At 37.9% G+C, this 18,543-nt stretch overlaps 1 protein-coding gene across 1 annotated transcript in view; it reads right to left on the bottom strand.

Annotated features, from left to right (window-relative positions):
• trpc5a (transient receptor potential cation channel, subfamily C, member 5a) overlaps positions 1–18,543 on the bottom strand; it is a 52,145-nt gene that overhangs the window by 27,087 nt on the left and 6,515 nt on the right. The window contains exons 2-3 of the mRNA XM_056773289.1: positions 12,392–12,786; positions 6,437–6,958 (exon numbers count right to left, since the gene is read on the bottom strand). Of these exons, the coding sequence (XP_056629267.1) occupies positions 6,437–6,958; positions 12,392–12,778 (909 nt within the window). The 5' untranslated portion in view covers positions 12,779–12,786. The remainder of the gene's footprint in view (positions 1–6,436; positions 6,959–12,391; positions 12,787–18,543) is intronic.

Raw genomic sequence — 18,543 nt, 5'->3', positions numbered from 1 at the left:
AATATAGAAGTCATGCCTTATGTGAGTATTGACAAAAATAATCGATTTTACGATGCATCGCAATGCAGTTCTGAACTGTTGTGTTCTTCATCAACAAGAAGACCTTTCTGGTCCGTTGAGATGAGTGTGTGTGCAGAGGAACATATATTGTAAAATAAGCGCATCATCATATATTTTTGAACTTGGACCGCTGTTTAAAGTTGTTCAAGATGTAAAGTACTAGATCGACATGTTTAAGAGGCCACACTGCGTCTAAAAGTGTCTACTCACGTTATCAAAGAAGTACGTGCCACTTAAGCATATATTCGGGGCTTTGACAAGAAAGAGCTGCAACAGTTACTTGTCTACACTCCACGTGAGTGGTGCGACGTGACAAAAGACTATAGAATCTATTATATACAGTATATATATATCAGGGTATTGAATCAAATCGTTGACATTCGTAATCAGATCAAATTGTGAGACCTGTGATGATGCGCAACCCTAAAATAAACATAACACTGCACTTAAAGCAAATTCATATGTGAATTCTTTTAATACGCTTGATTTTGTTATGCCAGAAGTGAAGAAGGCTGCAAATACATAATTTTTGCCTTTTTATCGTCATCTCTGGTTTACACATAAAACTGCAGGTTACTTTATGTAGTTATATTTATGTGGGTTGAACTAACTCAAACTTTTTAATATTAGTGCTTTTAAAATTGTAATGCAACATAAAAACCACATTTCAATGTGGTTTCTCCAAACTATCCTACATGGATAATCCTGTATATCACATGAAATGTATCATTACAACACAGGTAAAACATCAAACATTTTTCCAGACATATAGCCCCAGACAAAGACGGTTTAACCTCAGACCACCAGTGCTGGTAAAATATTCTGTCATCTCTGCTGAGCTAAGCATTAAATTGCTTCCAAATAACATTATCTGAGGCCCCTTCTGTACTGTAATGACCAGCCTCAGCTGTGTCTGTCGATGTACATGAATACAGCATCTCTCCGTAACAGCGGTTCACATGAGAGCCTAGATAGGAGATTGAGCAGAGCAGAAAGCCACAGAGGGTATATTGGGTATGTAATCCTTATCGATTTAAAAGAAAAAGAAGCGAGCAAGAAAAGGGGGAACGGGGTGTGCTGAAGCTGCTGATGTTCTCTCCTGCGGTCAATCAACTTTCCTCCCTTTTTCAAAATTACAGTAAAAGGAGATTGGTGGTGAAGGGGAGGGGGTGAGGAGGAGATGAGAGAGGAAAAACTGAAGACAAAATCAAATCTGCTGAGAGATCTGCCGGCTTACCCTGCTGAAGAGCACTGTTCCATACATACTGTATGTCTTGAGAAACAAACAGAGAGAGAGAGAAAGGCAAGCAAAGGATTACAGATATATTTCTGCTATTCTGTTTGCTAGTGGCACATAAAGGACATTTAACTGAGCATAAATACCTCTGTTGATGCTGGTTTAAAATACATTTCTGGACAATAATGTGTCACTTATCAAAAGCGTAAAATAAGTAATATCAGGTTAAATTGGCACCCATGTGTCTTGTTTATAGCTGCACTGTAGATGCCACAGTGTTGCCATGGTTATTACTACAGTATGTGAACCATCCAGATTTTAGGTGGTATACAAATGCATCTTTTTTCTATACACTCATAAACAACAATCTTGCATATATGCACAAATAAATGAGTGTTATTGCTAAAAACATTGCATGCATCGTTATTCTAGCATCCAACGGGACATTTTCTTCACATACTGCAGAAACCTTCCTTCCACTAGATGAAAACGCACACGTTGCATTCATTATCTCGCCGATGCATGTGTGCCATCAGGGTTGAAGAATCCCTATAGAGTCAGAAACCAAAAAGCAAAGATACCAGAATTACGGTCCCATTAGAGTACAGCTCCGAGCAAAAACAGCATCTTCTAGGGACCTGTGAACTCGCCTCTCGTGAATGAAATTCATGAGCAGCATTAACTGTCACCATGATGCCCTTAAGTCACGTTTGAGGCAAACTTCAGTCTCCCGGCTCTCCTCTTTCTCGCCTCATTTAGTTTCCATATTAAAGGAAGACAAATCTCAGCATGAAATCTTAAGCATAACAGCAGTAAACATTTCCTCAATCTTTAATCTTATTCTACGAAACTTTAATCACCACAAATATATAACAGCTCGCTTCGTAGGATCATTATAAAGTCTGTTTAAACTGTATAGCAGCATTTCGCTCAGGTCTCCGTATCTGTCTTGACCATCTTGCTAAGCGTCGTGATCTGTATTCTCTGCGTTCTTCCTTCAGACGGACAAAACAATTAGAGGTAATTGGAGGTGCAGACAGGGGCTAGCATCACCTCTGACTGACAGGAAAATATGTGATTTAACGCAAGCAAGAAAGACACTCTGCTTGGAAAACATGTTATTTAAAAAGACCACTAGAATCCCCCTAGAGTTTTTAAAAGTGAACTACTCTGATTGACAAAGAAATTGCAATATTGACACTGTCAGGGTTCCTGTCTAGCGTGTCTTTGTTTTTTCTCTGTTTTCATGTTTTCTTTAGTTGTGAGCACATGGCCTGTTTGACAGACAGCCATGTGTTCTCTTATCTTAGCGTTGTGACCCCGCCCTCTTGTTACCCCATTAATTATCTCCTCTTTGTTTCACTCCTCTCACCTGGGTTTGGTCATTGTTTTCTCTCTCTCCCCTCCTGTTCCTTGTCTGTGTTTCTCTTGTCATGTGTCAGACCGTTGCATGTATTTCAGCGTTGACTGCTAGTCTTGTCAAGTTTATTGTAATTATCTGCCATTCTTGTCTCGTGTGTCGTTGCGTTTGCCATGTCCCCAGATTGCTTCCGTGGTTTCTACGGACTGTCTCCCTCATCACACAGTGTGACTTGTTCCAGGGCTCGTTGGCTTCCCAGCCTTCTAGTTACAGTGTCGGTCCGGCTACGGAAGGCAGCACCGGCCATTAAAACCACGGTTCCCCTCGAGAGCTACTTCTCTCCCCTCTGCGAGCTTAGGTGTCCCGGGGTGGTTCACCTCTCTCCCAGAGTGATTGTCATCTTTCCCTCCCGGGGTTATCATCTGCCTGAGTTGTTTTCTGTGAACTGGGTCTTTCAGACAATTCGTTCCAATGAAGATCATCACAGATTATTTTACGCCATGGCGTAATGATGTCACTCGCCATGACGTAACGCGTCAAGTCTATCAGAAAATACACTCAACACATTTAAATATATGAACCAGTAATCATTTCTTCTATCAGTAAACAAATCATCGTGATCTGACACGTTACTTACAGATAAATTTTGCAACTCAAGCACCTAAATACAGACACAGTGATGTGCAAACTATAATATTTTAAGTCTTAAAGATATAAAGTGAATAAATTAATCTTCATCAGCGTTTTACTGACACTATAAGATCCATGCATAATCCAAAACGATTTGTTTGTTATTAATAAAACTTGCTCCATATATTTAAGTCTACTTTTCACGTGTGCTCATTGCATTAGTACTGCATCAGTTGTCCACAATGTTCTGTAGCCTCACGGTGAATTACGCATGCTCACTATCATCAGTTCTCACAGTAGGACATGACAGAAAGAACCAGCTCTTGTTCAGTGTACTGCTGATCAGAAAGCTGTTGCAACCAGTTCTTGACTCAAGAACGAGAACCACTCCAGCAGTTGCACGAAACATAAACAGCGCTGCATATCGGTGTACATACAGTGATAAGGCACTAATAAAGTCCTGTGTGTATTTTATAGTATCACACCTCTAATGTTTGATCAAATGTCTGACTCACAAGCTTTTTATACGCTTTAAAAAGTACACACATGTGCAGTATCATCGGTTCTCAATCGGACGTGTCCGAAAGAAACAGCTCCCGGTTCAGTGTGTACTGGTGATGTGAAAGCTGGTGCAACTGTTGACAACAAGAATTGTTCTATCAGCTGCTCGCGCTCATTAGTTCTTTCTTCACCCCAATTCAGTCCAATATGGCTGGAGTAAGTGAATAATAAAATGGTTTATTTCATGTCAGAGGAACTGTCAGACACGCCAGAAAGTGAATAATTAAATAAATTTGTGATTAAGTGCCAAGTTGAGACGCGAACTGTTTAGAACGATTCGGTTCGATTTGGTGAACCAGATCGACCGGTTCACTGAAAAGAACCGGTTCAAAAGAATGATTTGTTCGCTAACCGGCCAACACTAGTGTGCTTAAGTCCGTTGCCCCGTCCTGAACTGTGTTATGTTTTGTTGTGCGTTTTATTTATGCCTATTGTTTAATCAATTTAAACAGATACCAAGTACCTTCATGATATCTATGAAACTCGCTGGTTTTAAACTGCAATTTTAAACTGCAAAGACAGTGTTCAGATATCTTTGTCGACTGTGGCTTTTCTCGTTGTTGTTTTTTGCTTATAAAAGTAGGCCTATTCCATCATCAATTTATTTTTTATGTTTTTTGTTGCGTTAAATTAAGTGTATTAGCTTGCTAGTGTGCTAGTAGCCTAGTATGCTAGCATGTTGGTTAAATTTTTCTCTGGCAATATTGCAATACATTTTAATACTATGCAATTCATAACTTTAGCCTCTATATCACCATCTTTAATAACAAATGAAAACTCCTAAGGAAAAAATTGCACATTGAAAGTTACTGCTGATAAAAGTAAATAACGTTTCATATAGGCCTATATATATATTTTTTACAAACTTTATTTACTATAGACAGTTTTATCGGACAAACGCACTGGCCCTATGTTAACTTCCAATCATTTGGTTATACTAAAGCAACTTATTTTATATTTAATTTATATTCATTAATATTAATGTTTTATTGTATATTTATTGCATTAAATTAAATTAAAACTACTCAACAGTTATTGATTCTATGCAGCGGTAAACTGTAAGTTAAGTTTAGGCTATAAAACATTTGCTTATCCGGTTGCCGCTGATTAATAAATCATTTATATAGACAGCCCCCACATTTCTGTCAACAGTTTGACTAACATTGAAATTGGATTTTTATTTAAAGCATACTCTGTAAACAACCAAGTACACTAAATATAATTTTACAGCACTTTTATTTTAATCAACAATATTGATGTGACAATATTGATTGAACGTTTCCATTAAAAAAACAGGCCAAATCTAACCCCATAAAATGACCTCACCAAACCATGTTCAGTGAACGTATAAAGTCTGCTAAGAAGCCCACGGCAGTAATACAGCCCAAGTAATACAACTTTAGAAAAATGCTCATGCAAAATAAATCAAAAGAAAATATACTTTATTCTCAACACGTGCTCAAGATGAATTTTTACTTCTGCACATGCAGCTGCCAAGACACTCCACTTCTGTCTGCAAACATTACATGTATTACTCCTTGTCTTTCATCTGCCCTGTTTTCTTCTCTTACTCTCTCTCCATCTCCTGACTTTCTAATCTCATCAAGCCTCTGGCCTTTAACACTCATCTCCCCTCACACATCAGAGTTATTCAAGACTGAGACAGGGGACAATGTGTCTGTTGCTTTAGGTTTGAAGAAACATATTTTAAGAAATATGCTCAGGGTCTTCTACGATGCTTACACAAGTAATTCACTTTCTCCCTCCAGCAACACTGAATTGAATTTCAGGTGGAGGAAACATGTCATAATATTGATGACTTTTTCTTTTATGCTTCTACGCCATGCTGCTGAAAAGATGTACTAACATGGCAGTGTAAAATATAGTATGCCCAAAAAAACACAGTAGATACGCATCTACATGTAGATGTGTATGGTGAAATAAGGGTTATTAGGAGAACACTTAGGTTTTTTAACCTGCTTTCGTAACAACATTCAATAGAGTAAAACTTCTGAGGAATCTTGCGGGAATTCGTCACTATTTTATGAGATGGCTAATTTGTATGCATTCATATGTTATTTGTACATTTTAGTACGTCTTGCTTTAGTGCCAGTGGGGCGGGTGTTCAGTATTGCGGTTTGTTATAATCATACGTTTTTTTTACGATTCATATAGTTCAAATACACACAAATTAGCCACCTTGTAAAAAAGTTACGAATTAAATTATTAAATAAAATTAGTCCAATGATCCAGTGAGGATAATTCGGTCTACCGCGATAATAGTTTTTATTGTCATTTCAAAAATTATAGCGTCACATGGCTATGCCGCTGTTATGCTGCCTTCGCAAACACAGTATTCATAACGTTTGCATAACTGAAATGAAATTTGGGACGTGAAGTGTGGAACCAAGCATACTTGCAAGCTTTCTGTAACAGACTTTCAAAGCACAAATGCACAACAGTTTATTCTCACTTAATACTGGCAAAAACTAGTTAAATCCGCATGACTACACTCGCAATTAATTTTATATTTACCGCTACACTAGACAGCAATGACCATCAAGAGGTGTATTAAAGATGCCACTTACCTCTTTTTGGTGGTATTTAATGGCCAGCTTGAGTTTGGCAAGATCTCTGCCCTCTCGCGGGTCCAACTCCTCGCTCTGGTCGTCACGGTGATTGAGTATGGTCTCCAGCTCACGGGAGCTACGCGCCTGGTCCAGCAGGTCTTTAGCAAAGAGCTTACACTGTTGAGAAAGTTCCTCGTACTCCTGTCGAAATTCATTCTCGACCTTACTGAGCTCCTTGAGTTCCCAGCCAAGCCTGAAGGCGGTCAAAATGGGATCTTCGCTGGAGAGGGCAATGAGAGAAGGGCTGGCGAGGGCTTTGTAGATGTTGAGGCGAGATCGAGAGTGACGTAAGCTGTCCACTTCGGAGCTGGACACGCACTCCACGCAGTCGCAGCGGATCTGGTGCGGCCTGGGGATGGTGACCTTGCGCTGAACCAGGAGTTTGATGATCTCGTAGTTGTTCGTGTGGGCAGCCAGCATAATGGGAGTGATGTCGGGCGTGAATTCTGAGAACTGGGCGTCCATCATTAAGGATGGAACCTGGGAGAGGGGAGCCAAGAAAGAAAGTGAGAAAAATACGAGATTTATAGAGTGCTTAACCCCCACAAGCTGCAGAGTCCAGAAGCGTGGCAGTACAAAAGCCCACACTCCACACAAACCAAACCCTGCTGCTAAGCAGCAAATGGAGATGACAAGAGATTGCAAGCAGCACTTCCCATAGGAAAGAAATATCACAAATAAGATCTTTTTAAATAAAAATAATTGTTCCTCCTGGACGGCTATGGAGACTGAAGGCTCATGGTTCTCATATTTTTCTTTTGAGAGAAAGGTCCCTCTAGAGCTTAATATGCGATCTTGACGAAATCATAAAGTGTACTTAGATTTGCCAAGGCATCACAGTGTGCAACCATAAGTCAGATTCTTTCATGATTAAACTATCAGGGTTGTCATAACCACACTGACACATCTCTGGTAAAACAATAAATTCTGTGGTCAAATATTTTTGTGTAATAACTGCCAAACTATGACTGTTGTCCAAAAAAAAAGATTTTTTATTTATTTATTTGATAATGAATCATGAAAAGATGGAAAATATATAGTCAGTTGTCACAAGATTAACCCCTTCACAATAATGAGAGACACATTTGTCATTTAGGAATAATGACAGACTGACTGTAAATTATTCATAACTCATGATAAAAAATAGCTTTATACTTTTACTCCACATCATTTGTCTCATTTTTATTTCCCAAAACATCTGAGACAAAGGTAACAGTCTTTTCGAAACGTAAAAAAGAATGTTATGAAATTTCATAAAAGCATCATCAAGGTCAAAGTTCTTCGATTAATGTATAGAGTTTGGTTCCAAAAGTGATAACTTTGTTTAAAAAAAAATCAAATCATGTTTTTTCATTTCGCAATCCAATTAATATCAATCAAACTGCAGTTGTTTTGTTTTGGTTTAAGCCATAATAACAAAAAATACAGCTAGCTAAAACAATAAAACACAATAAAACATGATAATACAATAAAAACATGTTAAGTTATCTCATTTTGGAACCAACTCTTCATATTTTCTTATGAATAAAATGAGGCATTTCTCATGTACATTTTATTTAAATGTGATTTCTGGCCAACCTTCATTATATTCATGTGAAAAGCATTGCAGTTCAGACAATCAAAAAACAATTTAATTTAGGAAGAATTTGATAATAAATGTTTGGGAGTAAACCTTTTGATTTTGGTATCATTGCAACTCTAAACACATTTTCAGACAATGATCTCTTCTTAAACTCCTATAAATGAAAACAAACGTGAGATTTACCGCAGTCTGTTTCTCAGGAGAAAATACGAGAAGTCTTAATAAAAGTTTTCAACGGTTTTCCATCTCCTCGCTGTACTGAAAGTGATCTCATTTGTGATGATTTTTATTTCATATAGTATGGAACAGAGGCCAGAGAAAATAACAAATGAGAGAAAGAGACAACTTTCATGACGGATATTAAATGCAAGACAACCGGAAGCCCCGCCTCCTCTACCTGACACTCCACCTATCACAGAGATTCTACGCAGACATAGATGGACAGAACATGAGAGACAGACGGGTAGAGAATGAGTGGAGAAGAGGAGTGTTGATGGAGGAGAACCACGTATAACAACTCGTCCTTGCAGCTGTGAGCTGCGAAGGGAGCTGAACCCTGTCAGAAAGATGAATTACAAGTCAGTCAGATCCCTTCGTCTGTTTAACCTCTCCTTCTTGCTGTCTTTCACCTTCGTTTCTGTCTTGTCTAGCCATATATTGTATACTCACGCCGTCACACGTTTGGACGTCTTTTCATGTATCTGCTTTCCTGTAGCTAAACTTGTAGGGCATGGTGCTTGCAACCGTAAGGTCACAAGTGGGAGTCCCAGGGCATGTGCTTATATAAACCCATGGACGAGCAGTAAGATGGTCTGGATAGAAGTACATTTGACAATCAAGAGACTCATACAAAACTATTGCAATAGATAGAAACATTCAGTGCTGCCCACAAAGTCAACACCCTTCATTTAAAGTCAGGTGGGTGTAAACTTCTGAAAATGGTTTTGGTGTAAATTGTTATTGTTTCATTTACTAATGTCCTTCAGAAGATTTAAAAATACATAAATGTTTTTCAGGAAATTAAATTTTATTTGTTTTACACCAAAACCATTTTCAGAGGTTTACACCCACCTTCAAAGGACGTTTCATAGAAGCGTGTAAGAGGTATGCGCACACAAAATATAAGTGTATTACACAGAACAGCTTTCAGAGCCGCTGTTAAAGTCATCGAAGCTGTTATTTGACTGTTGGTTATCTTAGAATGTGTGTAGCTGATTTCTTATTATCAGCTGTAGGACTGTGATGAAAGTGAATGTAGTTTAGCATAGTCAAATGTTTACAATCAATGATAGCCAAACACTACTCTAGCGCATCTTCCTCTTCTCTAAGGAAGGCCTCGCCCCTTTTTTTGGAGTATTCCTTTGGGTGGAGGTTATTAAAAGCATGGTGACATCATGTACCCAGGAAGTAAAGGTCTGTAGTCCGATTCCAGCCGTTCTCTGTAGTCCTTAAAAAAACGAATTCTCTTAAAGACAATGTCTCACTTGGCACTGAATCATTTTGCAGGTATTGTTTATGCTCAAACAGCAACATGACACACTAACTTAAGTTTGACCGCATGTGAACAGCCATACATCACACTCATGAGATCATTTATCCATTTCTTGGTGGCTTTATATGGCCAAAATACTCAATCCCATCATAAACCCGGCCATATCTGCCATGAAAACATTATGGAAATATGATTTGTGGTCCGGCAGTGTTACAAGCCAGCGCATGAGTAAGTGAGGTTTGCAAACGCATTTTATTTTAAGATTTATTTACAGTCCATTAGTATAACAGTCCTCCCCCAGAACTCCCGAGTGGCTGCAAGGGTTGCTATAGTGATAGCAATGCAAAATAGCCCATGCTCTGAGCGGCAGGCACACGTTACACAGGCTAGATTCCAATTTAGGCCCAACGGCACTTCCTGCAACAAACTGATGTATTCGCACAACCCCAGTTCACTTTATAAGACCAAATAATGAAGCTAAAAAACAAACGTAGCTGCCGGCTTTATTTTCCTTAATGCTCTTGCATCTGAAACAAAGGAGGCCTGTTCTTTTCTTCGAAATTGGAGATATATTTCTTCACTTAAAAAAAAAATGCACAGCAATTTCAAGTGGCACATCACAACAAAATGCTGAAAGCAAAAGAAACTGCAATTCAGCAGACAAGTGTGCACATGGTAAATAAATGGGTAAACAAAGTATGAGAAGATGCTTTCAACGCCGAGCTACTGCGGTTCTTAATCCTGGTCCTCACGACTCCCCTATGAATATTTTGAATCCGTCTCTTAGCGCTTCAGAGGTTTTTTCAATTCACCCGTAAAAGCCCTGCGAAGTCCTGTGCAAATTTCTTCATCAAGTTTCTTTTTTAGCTGCAGATGAGCTGACAGATTTTTTTGAATCAGAAATATCCTAAAGAAATGATTTCCAATTTTCTTTATAGACAATTTTTGCAAGATGTAAACACTGGTTCAGAAGCACGTCCGGTTTCAAATTTTATTCTTTTTAAACCGTACATATATAATCAAATCTTAAAGATACTAATTGACATTTCGATCATAAATGTTCTTTTGGTTCCATTTTGTGCAAACGTTTCTATAGTTAAAAAATAAATAAACAGGAAGTTCTTCTGGACCAGCGTTGTTTACGTCAACTAAGGTGGTCTATATATTTCGTAATTGAATTGCTGTATATAAAGAAAATGACTTAAAATTATTCTGTATTTTGGTCTTGGCTTTATTTACATCATCCACTCTTCTGGAGCCAAGACTGATATGCACGAATGATTAAGATTCAACTCCATAAAAGGCCATTCATAAAGCATCTGTGTGCGCTAACTTTGAGCTTCACGCTGTATGTCACTGTCACGTGGCCTCTTTCAGCGAATGTTACCAAAAAGTTCTGTTCCCCTTCATCCTCAAAGGCTACGAAACTAAGCATGTGCCTGTCATAAAACCCAATCTGTGCGAATACAGGAATGTAAGCATTTGATGTTAATCTACCCTTGAATGGATGTGAAGATTATAGGATAACAAAATGCAATCCAATAACGACTTATCCTGCTACGTGAGGTGAAAATTCAATCTGAAATCTCTGCCTTGTCACCTTTCTATTTGTCCTAGAACACCCACTCATCCACACAAATACACAACCACACATATGAACAGTTCCCACTCACATGCACTCAGTTAGGAAGCAAAAAACACTAACACTATACACTCACATTTTAAGTTCTGGTCATATTCATGAAAACAGCTCTCTTTCGCTTTTGTGATATTCTTCATATCAGATGTTATAATATAAGAAGAAACATCCTATTCAAGTAGTTTTTGCAATCATCTCTTCAATTTTGGAGTCATTTCATACAAATTTCCTTGTGATTTTTGACACAATCCCTGTTCATTTCTAACTTGCCGAAACAGTATCAAAACAAATAAAATAGTAGATTATTATTGATTGTATTTGATGCCGAATGTTTTACATCCAATGACACTAATGATGTTTTCTAATAAATCAGACCTGTAATTAAGTACAATTTCCTTACAGTTGTGGTCTTGTCCGGTCTTGAAAAAGAGATCAAGACCAAGACCAAATGCATTCGAGACCAAAACTAGACCAAGACCATCAAAAAATGGTCTTGAGACCAGTCTTGAGTCCAAAACTGGTCTTGAGAAATAGAACACGTGCCTTACCCTTTAAAAATAGCCACTGCTGTGTACTTTACCTTACAGCCTGGAACTTGATGTTAGGTGAAGAATATTGTCATAAAAATTGATCTGTTGTAGAGATATGCGAGAGACTGCTCATATATTCTAAATGTAAATTCTGTCAAAACTTTGGAGCAGTTTACATATAACAAAAGCCAAAAAAAATTTATTTTTGATTTAGCAGGAACTTTAATAAATGACTTCTTGGGCACTTGTACTGCAGATTGTGTTCCTAAGTAAACAATACACCCTGTTCGATAGCTTTTTCCCCATCAGTTTCATGCAACAATTAACATACTGAACAGCACAACCAGTTTAGCCTGATTAATAAAGAAATTACTCAATCAATCAGTTATTTTAATGAACCTGTCAAAAAAATCGTTTTTTTATTAATTCTATTAAAAATAAATCTCAAACTCATGAATTATTAATATTGATTTACTGACTTGTGTAATAGGTTGAACTGGTTAATTGACTTAATGCAATTAACCAGTTAGTAATCAATAAGGAACTCATTAAACTGGCACAAATTCCCAAGTTCCAGTCTTGCTAGACCAGTTAGACCCTCCAAACCCGCCTGGACAAGCATGAACACTTTTTCAGCTGTATGCCTGAGTCCCAACACACAAAAACTGACCTGTTTCTCGCCGCTGGGTTTTCTGTGGGACAGCAGTAACTCCACAGCCCCCACCACTTCTTTGCGGATGGCGTAAAGCAAGGCATCACCGGTGTTCACCCCGTTATCCAGGAGAAGCTCCATCACCTCTAAGTTTTCATTCTCGATGGCGATTAGCAGCCCACTGCGGCCTAACGGATCCACGCAGTTTACGTCGATATTGTAATACACTTCAGCCTCTCGCAGAGCATGCTGGACACCTGCATAGTCGCCCTTCTCCACGGCGCAAAGGAAGGAACGCTCTTCTGTAGAAAGTTCGACCTCCGCCCGGACTATCTGGAGTGGGATCCGGTCACGGTATGGAGAGTAGCTGCTCTTTTTGTAGTACAGGTGTGACATGGGATTCATGATGAATGCTGGTGGACAGGAAAACAAAAATTAAGAAACTCAAAATTATACAGAATCATACGATTTGAAGGTTTATTTCATCCCAAAATTAAAATTATTTCATCATTTACTCTGTTCCAAATCTGTATACATTTCTTTGTTCTGATGAACACAGAGAAAGAAATTTGGAGGAATGCTTATAATCAAACAGATATTGCCCCCCATTGACTCCCATAGTAGGAAAAATTACTCACAGCAAACAGTTCTGAGGCACTTTTAGACTACTACTGTATGTTTCCTACTATGGTAGTCAATGGAGGGAAAATCTGTCTGGTTAAAAGCATTCTTCCGAATATCTTTCTCTGTGTTCAGAACAACTCGAATGTGAATAAATGATGACATACTTTTCATTTTTGGGTGAAGTATCCCTTTAAATCAGTTATCTTCCATTAAATCTATATACATTTCGTCATAGTATTTTTTATAGAATTTCCAATATTTGGGCCATTGGCACAGTTTACCATAAAACATTTACCTATTGTATATGTATAAGAACATGTATAAGAAGATATTTCAAGAAATGTCTCAGTGGTTTTGTGTCTATACAATGTTACAAAACATCTTCTTTTGTGTTCTTCAGAATAAAGAAAGAGAGTAAATGGGAGAATGTTTATTCAGGAGTGAACTGATCCTTTAAGGGCCATTTAACACTGCTATTCTGTGCCTCATCCTAGAGACAGAGTGAAAACAAAACATACTATGTGACGCGTACATTTTTAAAAGCGCTAATATCCTTTCAATGTAATCCATTAATAAAATGCTACTTGGTGCCAGTTGCATTTGTATGAAACAGTGTTGCCATTGACAACCGAACGCAAGACGTGTAAATCTACTTTGCATATTCAGCAGTCTGTAAATCACCATTTAATTAAATATAAATCATAATTTATTTCTGGACTATTTAAAATGCTAACGCAATGCAACATCGCAATAATACAGTATATAGTGATAACCTTTGTAGCAATTATCGTGAAATAAAAAATGGATACAAATTTGGCCAGTCTGCTGGATTACATGAGTGATCATCCTGATAGATAGATGTGAGGAATTAATAGGTGAACATTGTGTTCGTTTCATCGTGACTCCCTCTTTGTGCCGAAATGACTTTTTAATACATTTCCGCGAGTGATTGATGCCGCAAGTCATTTTTCTTAATAGCACAATGTGGCCACAAGCAACAGCTATCATACTGCAGTGCCAGTAGTTCAGCTAGGCCAAAACCGAAGCATCATTTGCTACGCTATTTGTGACACAACACTCATCTCGTAACAAATGCAAGTAGATGTGTCTGTGGTCACATGACGGTGTTGACACTCTCATCACTGTTGCTCCAGGGGAAGCAATTTGGATAATGGCACAGGTTGAAATTTTAGTCATGTCATTTGTGATTCACTGTTGACGATGATAATTGAGTAATTTTCACATTGCATGATTTAGAGCTATTTACCTTAAGTGTGTCTACAACAGCCCGAATTTGTTTTTAAAAGGAAAAAACGTTGTAATAGTGTACAATACGGTTAAGCTGATAACGCAGTTCAGTCATTGAGTGCGTTTAAATGCAAAAAATAAACGGATGTCTATCAAAAATCAGCTTAGAAAGAAACCTGCTTTCACGCGTTTACATGCATAGATATAAACCGGCTATGCAGAAAACCGCATTTACACAGAAGTTTGAGACTTGCCGGGTTTCTCGCATGCAGTGACATCATCGTCGATAGTCTGTTTAGTAATTAAAAATGCAGAGGGAAAACGGTCAGCAGCTGTATTTTTACATCTTTTCTCATGTCCGCAGATCACGCATATGCAACAATAGTTCTTCATTTTGAGATTTCTACATCAACTGCATGATTCCAAAGCAGACATTTATAGGTTATTTTACTATTACCTCCGTTTGGGACTTTTAATACTGCGCTAAAGGTCAGTAAAACCGGTAATGGTGTTTGAATGCAGCGCAAAATCGGAGTAATGGGCAAAAAACTACCTCTGCCGATCGTTTTTTCTTAAGCCGTTTGTGACTGATAAAACCGTTTTACGCGTTGACCTTACCAGCGTATAGAGTATAATGAGGATAAGACTGTGCATGTAAACACGCTCATTGAAATAATAATCTTAGATTTCATGGGGAAAATAAGCCAACTGTTTCACTTGATGGAGCAAATGGTGTTTTTTCTTTTTATTTGTGTTTGCAAAAGAAGACAACTCAATATAAAATTGAAGAACATTGAAGAACATTACTCTAGGTGTGAAGATGGTCCAGTTTATCAGCAGTTTTGACATCTCGACACGCTCCAAAAGTTTACAGATGAGCAAGTGAAAAATATCCAGCTAATTTCAGAATAAATGGAAAGACTTGAGTAATTACAATGATTAATATCGTGATGCTGGCGCTTCTTGCTTTGATCTTGCTCTCTGAAGAAGATGATCATACACACCAGGTGGCCTCTACCATATGGTCTCACTTGAACTGACACCACACATACACTCACACACACTTATCAATACGCTCAGAGTCATTAGCACCTCATTCATTTTACATTAAAGCTGTCCCTAAAATTTTCAAAACCACCTATATGGCTTTCAACTGCAAATAGACAGATAGATAGATCATTTAACATCAACACCGCAAAATTTCCACAGCATTTAAAGCCTATTCTGGCGAGCACATCAGCGCACTTGCCCTCGCTGCAGCTGATACACCCACACTGCTTTCTGCTCCTTAATGCTAATTCTGAGATGCTGGATAGGCACATGGTGCAGGCAAACCTTTCCAGGATCAATGCTGTTTTCTAAATGGTTCCGTTGGGTTTCAATCTTGTGTGTAAAAAAAGCAAGATACAAATTGCTGCTGTCTTTCTGAAACCTTGTATCTCCATGTTTTTCAGTTTTTTTGTAAATCATAATTATTACTTACCCTTAAAGGCCCTGTTCTTTGCCTGTTTTCTAAGCTTTGATTATGTTTTTTGGGTGTTTAACAATGGATGTTCATGTTTCTAGTTAAAAAAAAACTTTATATATCACATCTTTCAAGTTTATCGTCCACCGCTGTCTCTCTTCTCACAAAACGACTGGATTTCTTCTGGTTTCTTTAAAGTCCCGCCTTCCGAAACACTGTGAGGGCATTTTTTCAACCTGAGCTTAAACATGTACTGTTATTAATAAATACATATTTTTATGCAGTACAATTGTCTACGCTTTCACTTTTTCCATTTAGTAATTGTTTATTGTTTCTATAACAAAACCTGCAATTCCTATGTATCATTAATAACATCCTTAATGATCTAGTTTACTAGCTGTTTTCAAAAATAAAGCACAGTTCAAATGACTAAGTTTCAGCAGAGTACCTAAAAATACTTAAAAAGATAGATTGATAATCAGTAAATTGTATTAAAAATATGTACAAATACTTTGCATGTTAATATTACTGTTAAATGCAAGTAGTGCAGACAGGTGTTGAAAAAGTTTGGTCAAGCTTAACAGCTTTAAACAGATGTCCAAGTAAATGTGTTGATATATATACTGTGCTTTATTGTGAGAATCTGGATTTCGTCCTGCCCTCCACAAATACTGCATCTGTGTTTATTCCAATATTCATCATATGTATTCTTATTATTCACTTCTATTCATAATATTTGCTCCTTACTTTCTTGTTGTTTAACCTCGTTGAAAGTTGTATTATGTCTTATGCTGTCTTATGTTGATATAAGCATCTGTTGTTCTCCATATCAAGGTTCCTAATGATGCCTATGGACGATTGTTCTGTTATTGTAATATTAAATATGTAATCATATCTGATTGTTCAGGAGGAATAAGACTAAACAGAAAGTCTGGTGATTTTCCACTGTTTTGGTGGTTTTATATGACGCCTCCTGAGGCAAACTTATAAGTATTAGTCCTAAAATAATAAACTTTGGACTCTGATTGAACAAGCACTTGTGTCTGTGTCAAACTTTGTCTCCAGATCTGCAAACTCTGTGTGTTCCGTCGACTAGACTCTTCAACCGTAGAATATTGTTAGACAAGGGGACGTAAGAAGTTTACATTCTTTCATTTATATACTTGTAATTCTCTTCACACACATACTGAGCTCATCGGTAGAGAGTAAGAGAAGATGGTCTGTTACAGTCCATCTGAAAAGAAAACGTACTTATATGATATGTTAAACGTATGGAGACATATGTGTTCAAACAAAGCTTTTGCTTTTATGGATGCAGAAAATGTTATGTCATTCCACAGCTCTAGACTTCATCCATCAGTTTTTTTCCGAAGTCTGCACTGTTTAAGACAAGAAACTAATGAGAATTAGTTGACCAATGACATCAGCTGAAGGGCTTGTGCTTATGAAGGCTCTTAAAGAGGAGTCCATTCCTTTAATGGAATTGACTCTCGATTCTCAACGCCTTGGAATTTATCAATTCCCAGCCCAACCGCTACCATCTTTTACACAAAAGTTTTAATCCCGCGGCAAGAATTCATATCGGGTCCTACAGTGCCTCCGATGGACATCTTTAGAGGAGTTTTTCTTAATATTTAGATTTTTTGCACCCTCAGACTGCAGAGTTTCGAATAATTTACCCCAAAAATTACCCATATGACTATGGTTTTGTGGTCCAGGGTCACATATACTGATAAATGTATAGATTCAATGCATTGTAAGTCACTTTGAAAAAAGTGTCTCCCACATGCAAACAAGTAAATGTATTTTCTTTGACAGACAAAACAAGTATTTTGTCTTTTTCATGTAGAGTGACTACATGATTTATACAAGTCAATGACCCTTCTGCTATCCTTTAGCCTGCTACTTACCCTGCCCCGAGGAGAAAATAAAGCAAGCAGTACATCTGACAGGACAGTACAGCACCAGTGACTCTTCTACTAAGCACCACTCAGACCGAGCAATTATCTCTGCAGTCTAATCGCAGATGGCTTAATTGTGTAATTAATCTGTGGTTCTCGGTTCTCCAAGGGCTGCTTATCTCTAAGGAATATCCTCCTTAGAGTATAAGATGGGCCAAACATTGGCTGATATATTAGATGTACTGTAAACGAAGTGTTTAGAGTGATCCCCAAAGATTCATTGGAGGTGCGCAGTGCTTCTCTGGTACAACCGGGAGCCATTTCGGAGTGCCTGAACTCATGTGACATTTCCTTGCGTAGCATCTCCAAACCTTAATGACATATTTACTGCGATTATAAACAATAACTCTGTCCTAGCACCTAATGAGCTGTCTCACTGTCTGCTGCTTGGATAAAATAAGAAACCTTAGAAGCGACTGATTTGAAACAGTTTACATTGATCAAACAATTAGTAAGTCATACTCACGAATTGGAAATTTACAAAACCATGATTTAACTATATTGTAGTAATGACCGTTTTTTGGTTTGTAGTAAAACCATAGTAAGTACAAATTTACAATGGTCTCACCACAATAATGATAGTTTAACCTTGTTTTAGTAGTAAAACTATGGTAATAATAATCAATGTGCTAAAAAACGACACTGTAAGACCGGCAGCCACCTCATGGTCAACTGCCGGCCACAGGAACATAAATACAAACTTAACATATGTCCTCTCTCGTTGTACACTCTGCCGCTCGTCCTTTCTAGCCTCCGATCTCCACCGTGAGAGATACGGAGCTGGTGCAACGTGCAGCTGACATTCATTATCACTCGCGTCACCGGCCCCGCGTCATTCCCTTCCCTCATGGATACTAAGCTCATGTTCTCGT

The sequence above is a fragment of the Triplophysa dalaica genome, chromosome 2, assembly GCF_015846415.1.
Source record: "Triplophysa dalaica isolate WHDGS20190420 chromosome 2, ASM1584641v1, whole genome shotgun sequence".
Classification (NCBI taxonomy): domain Eukaryota; kingdom Metazoa; phylum Chordata; class Actinopteri; order Cypriniformes; family Nemacheilidae; genus Triplophysa; species Triplophysa dalaica.
Note: the sequence above shows the minus strand (reverse complement) of the source record. Positions and strands in the feature narration are given on the sequence as shown.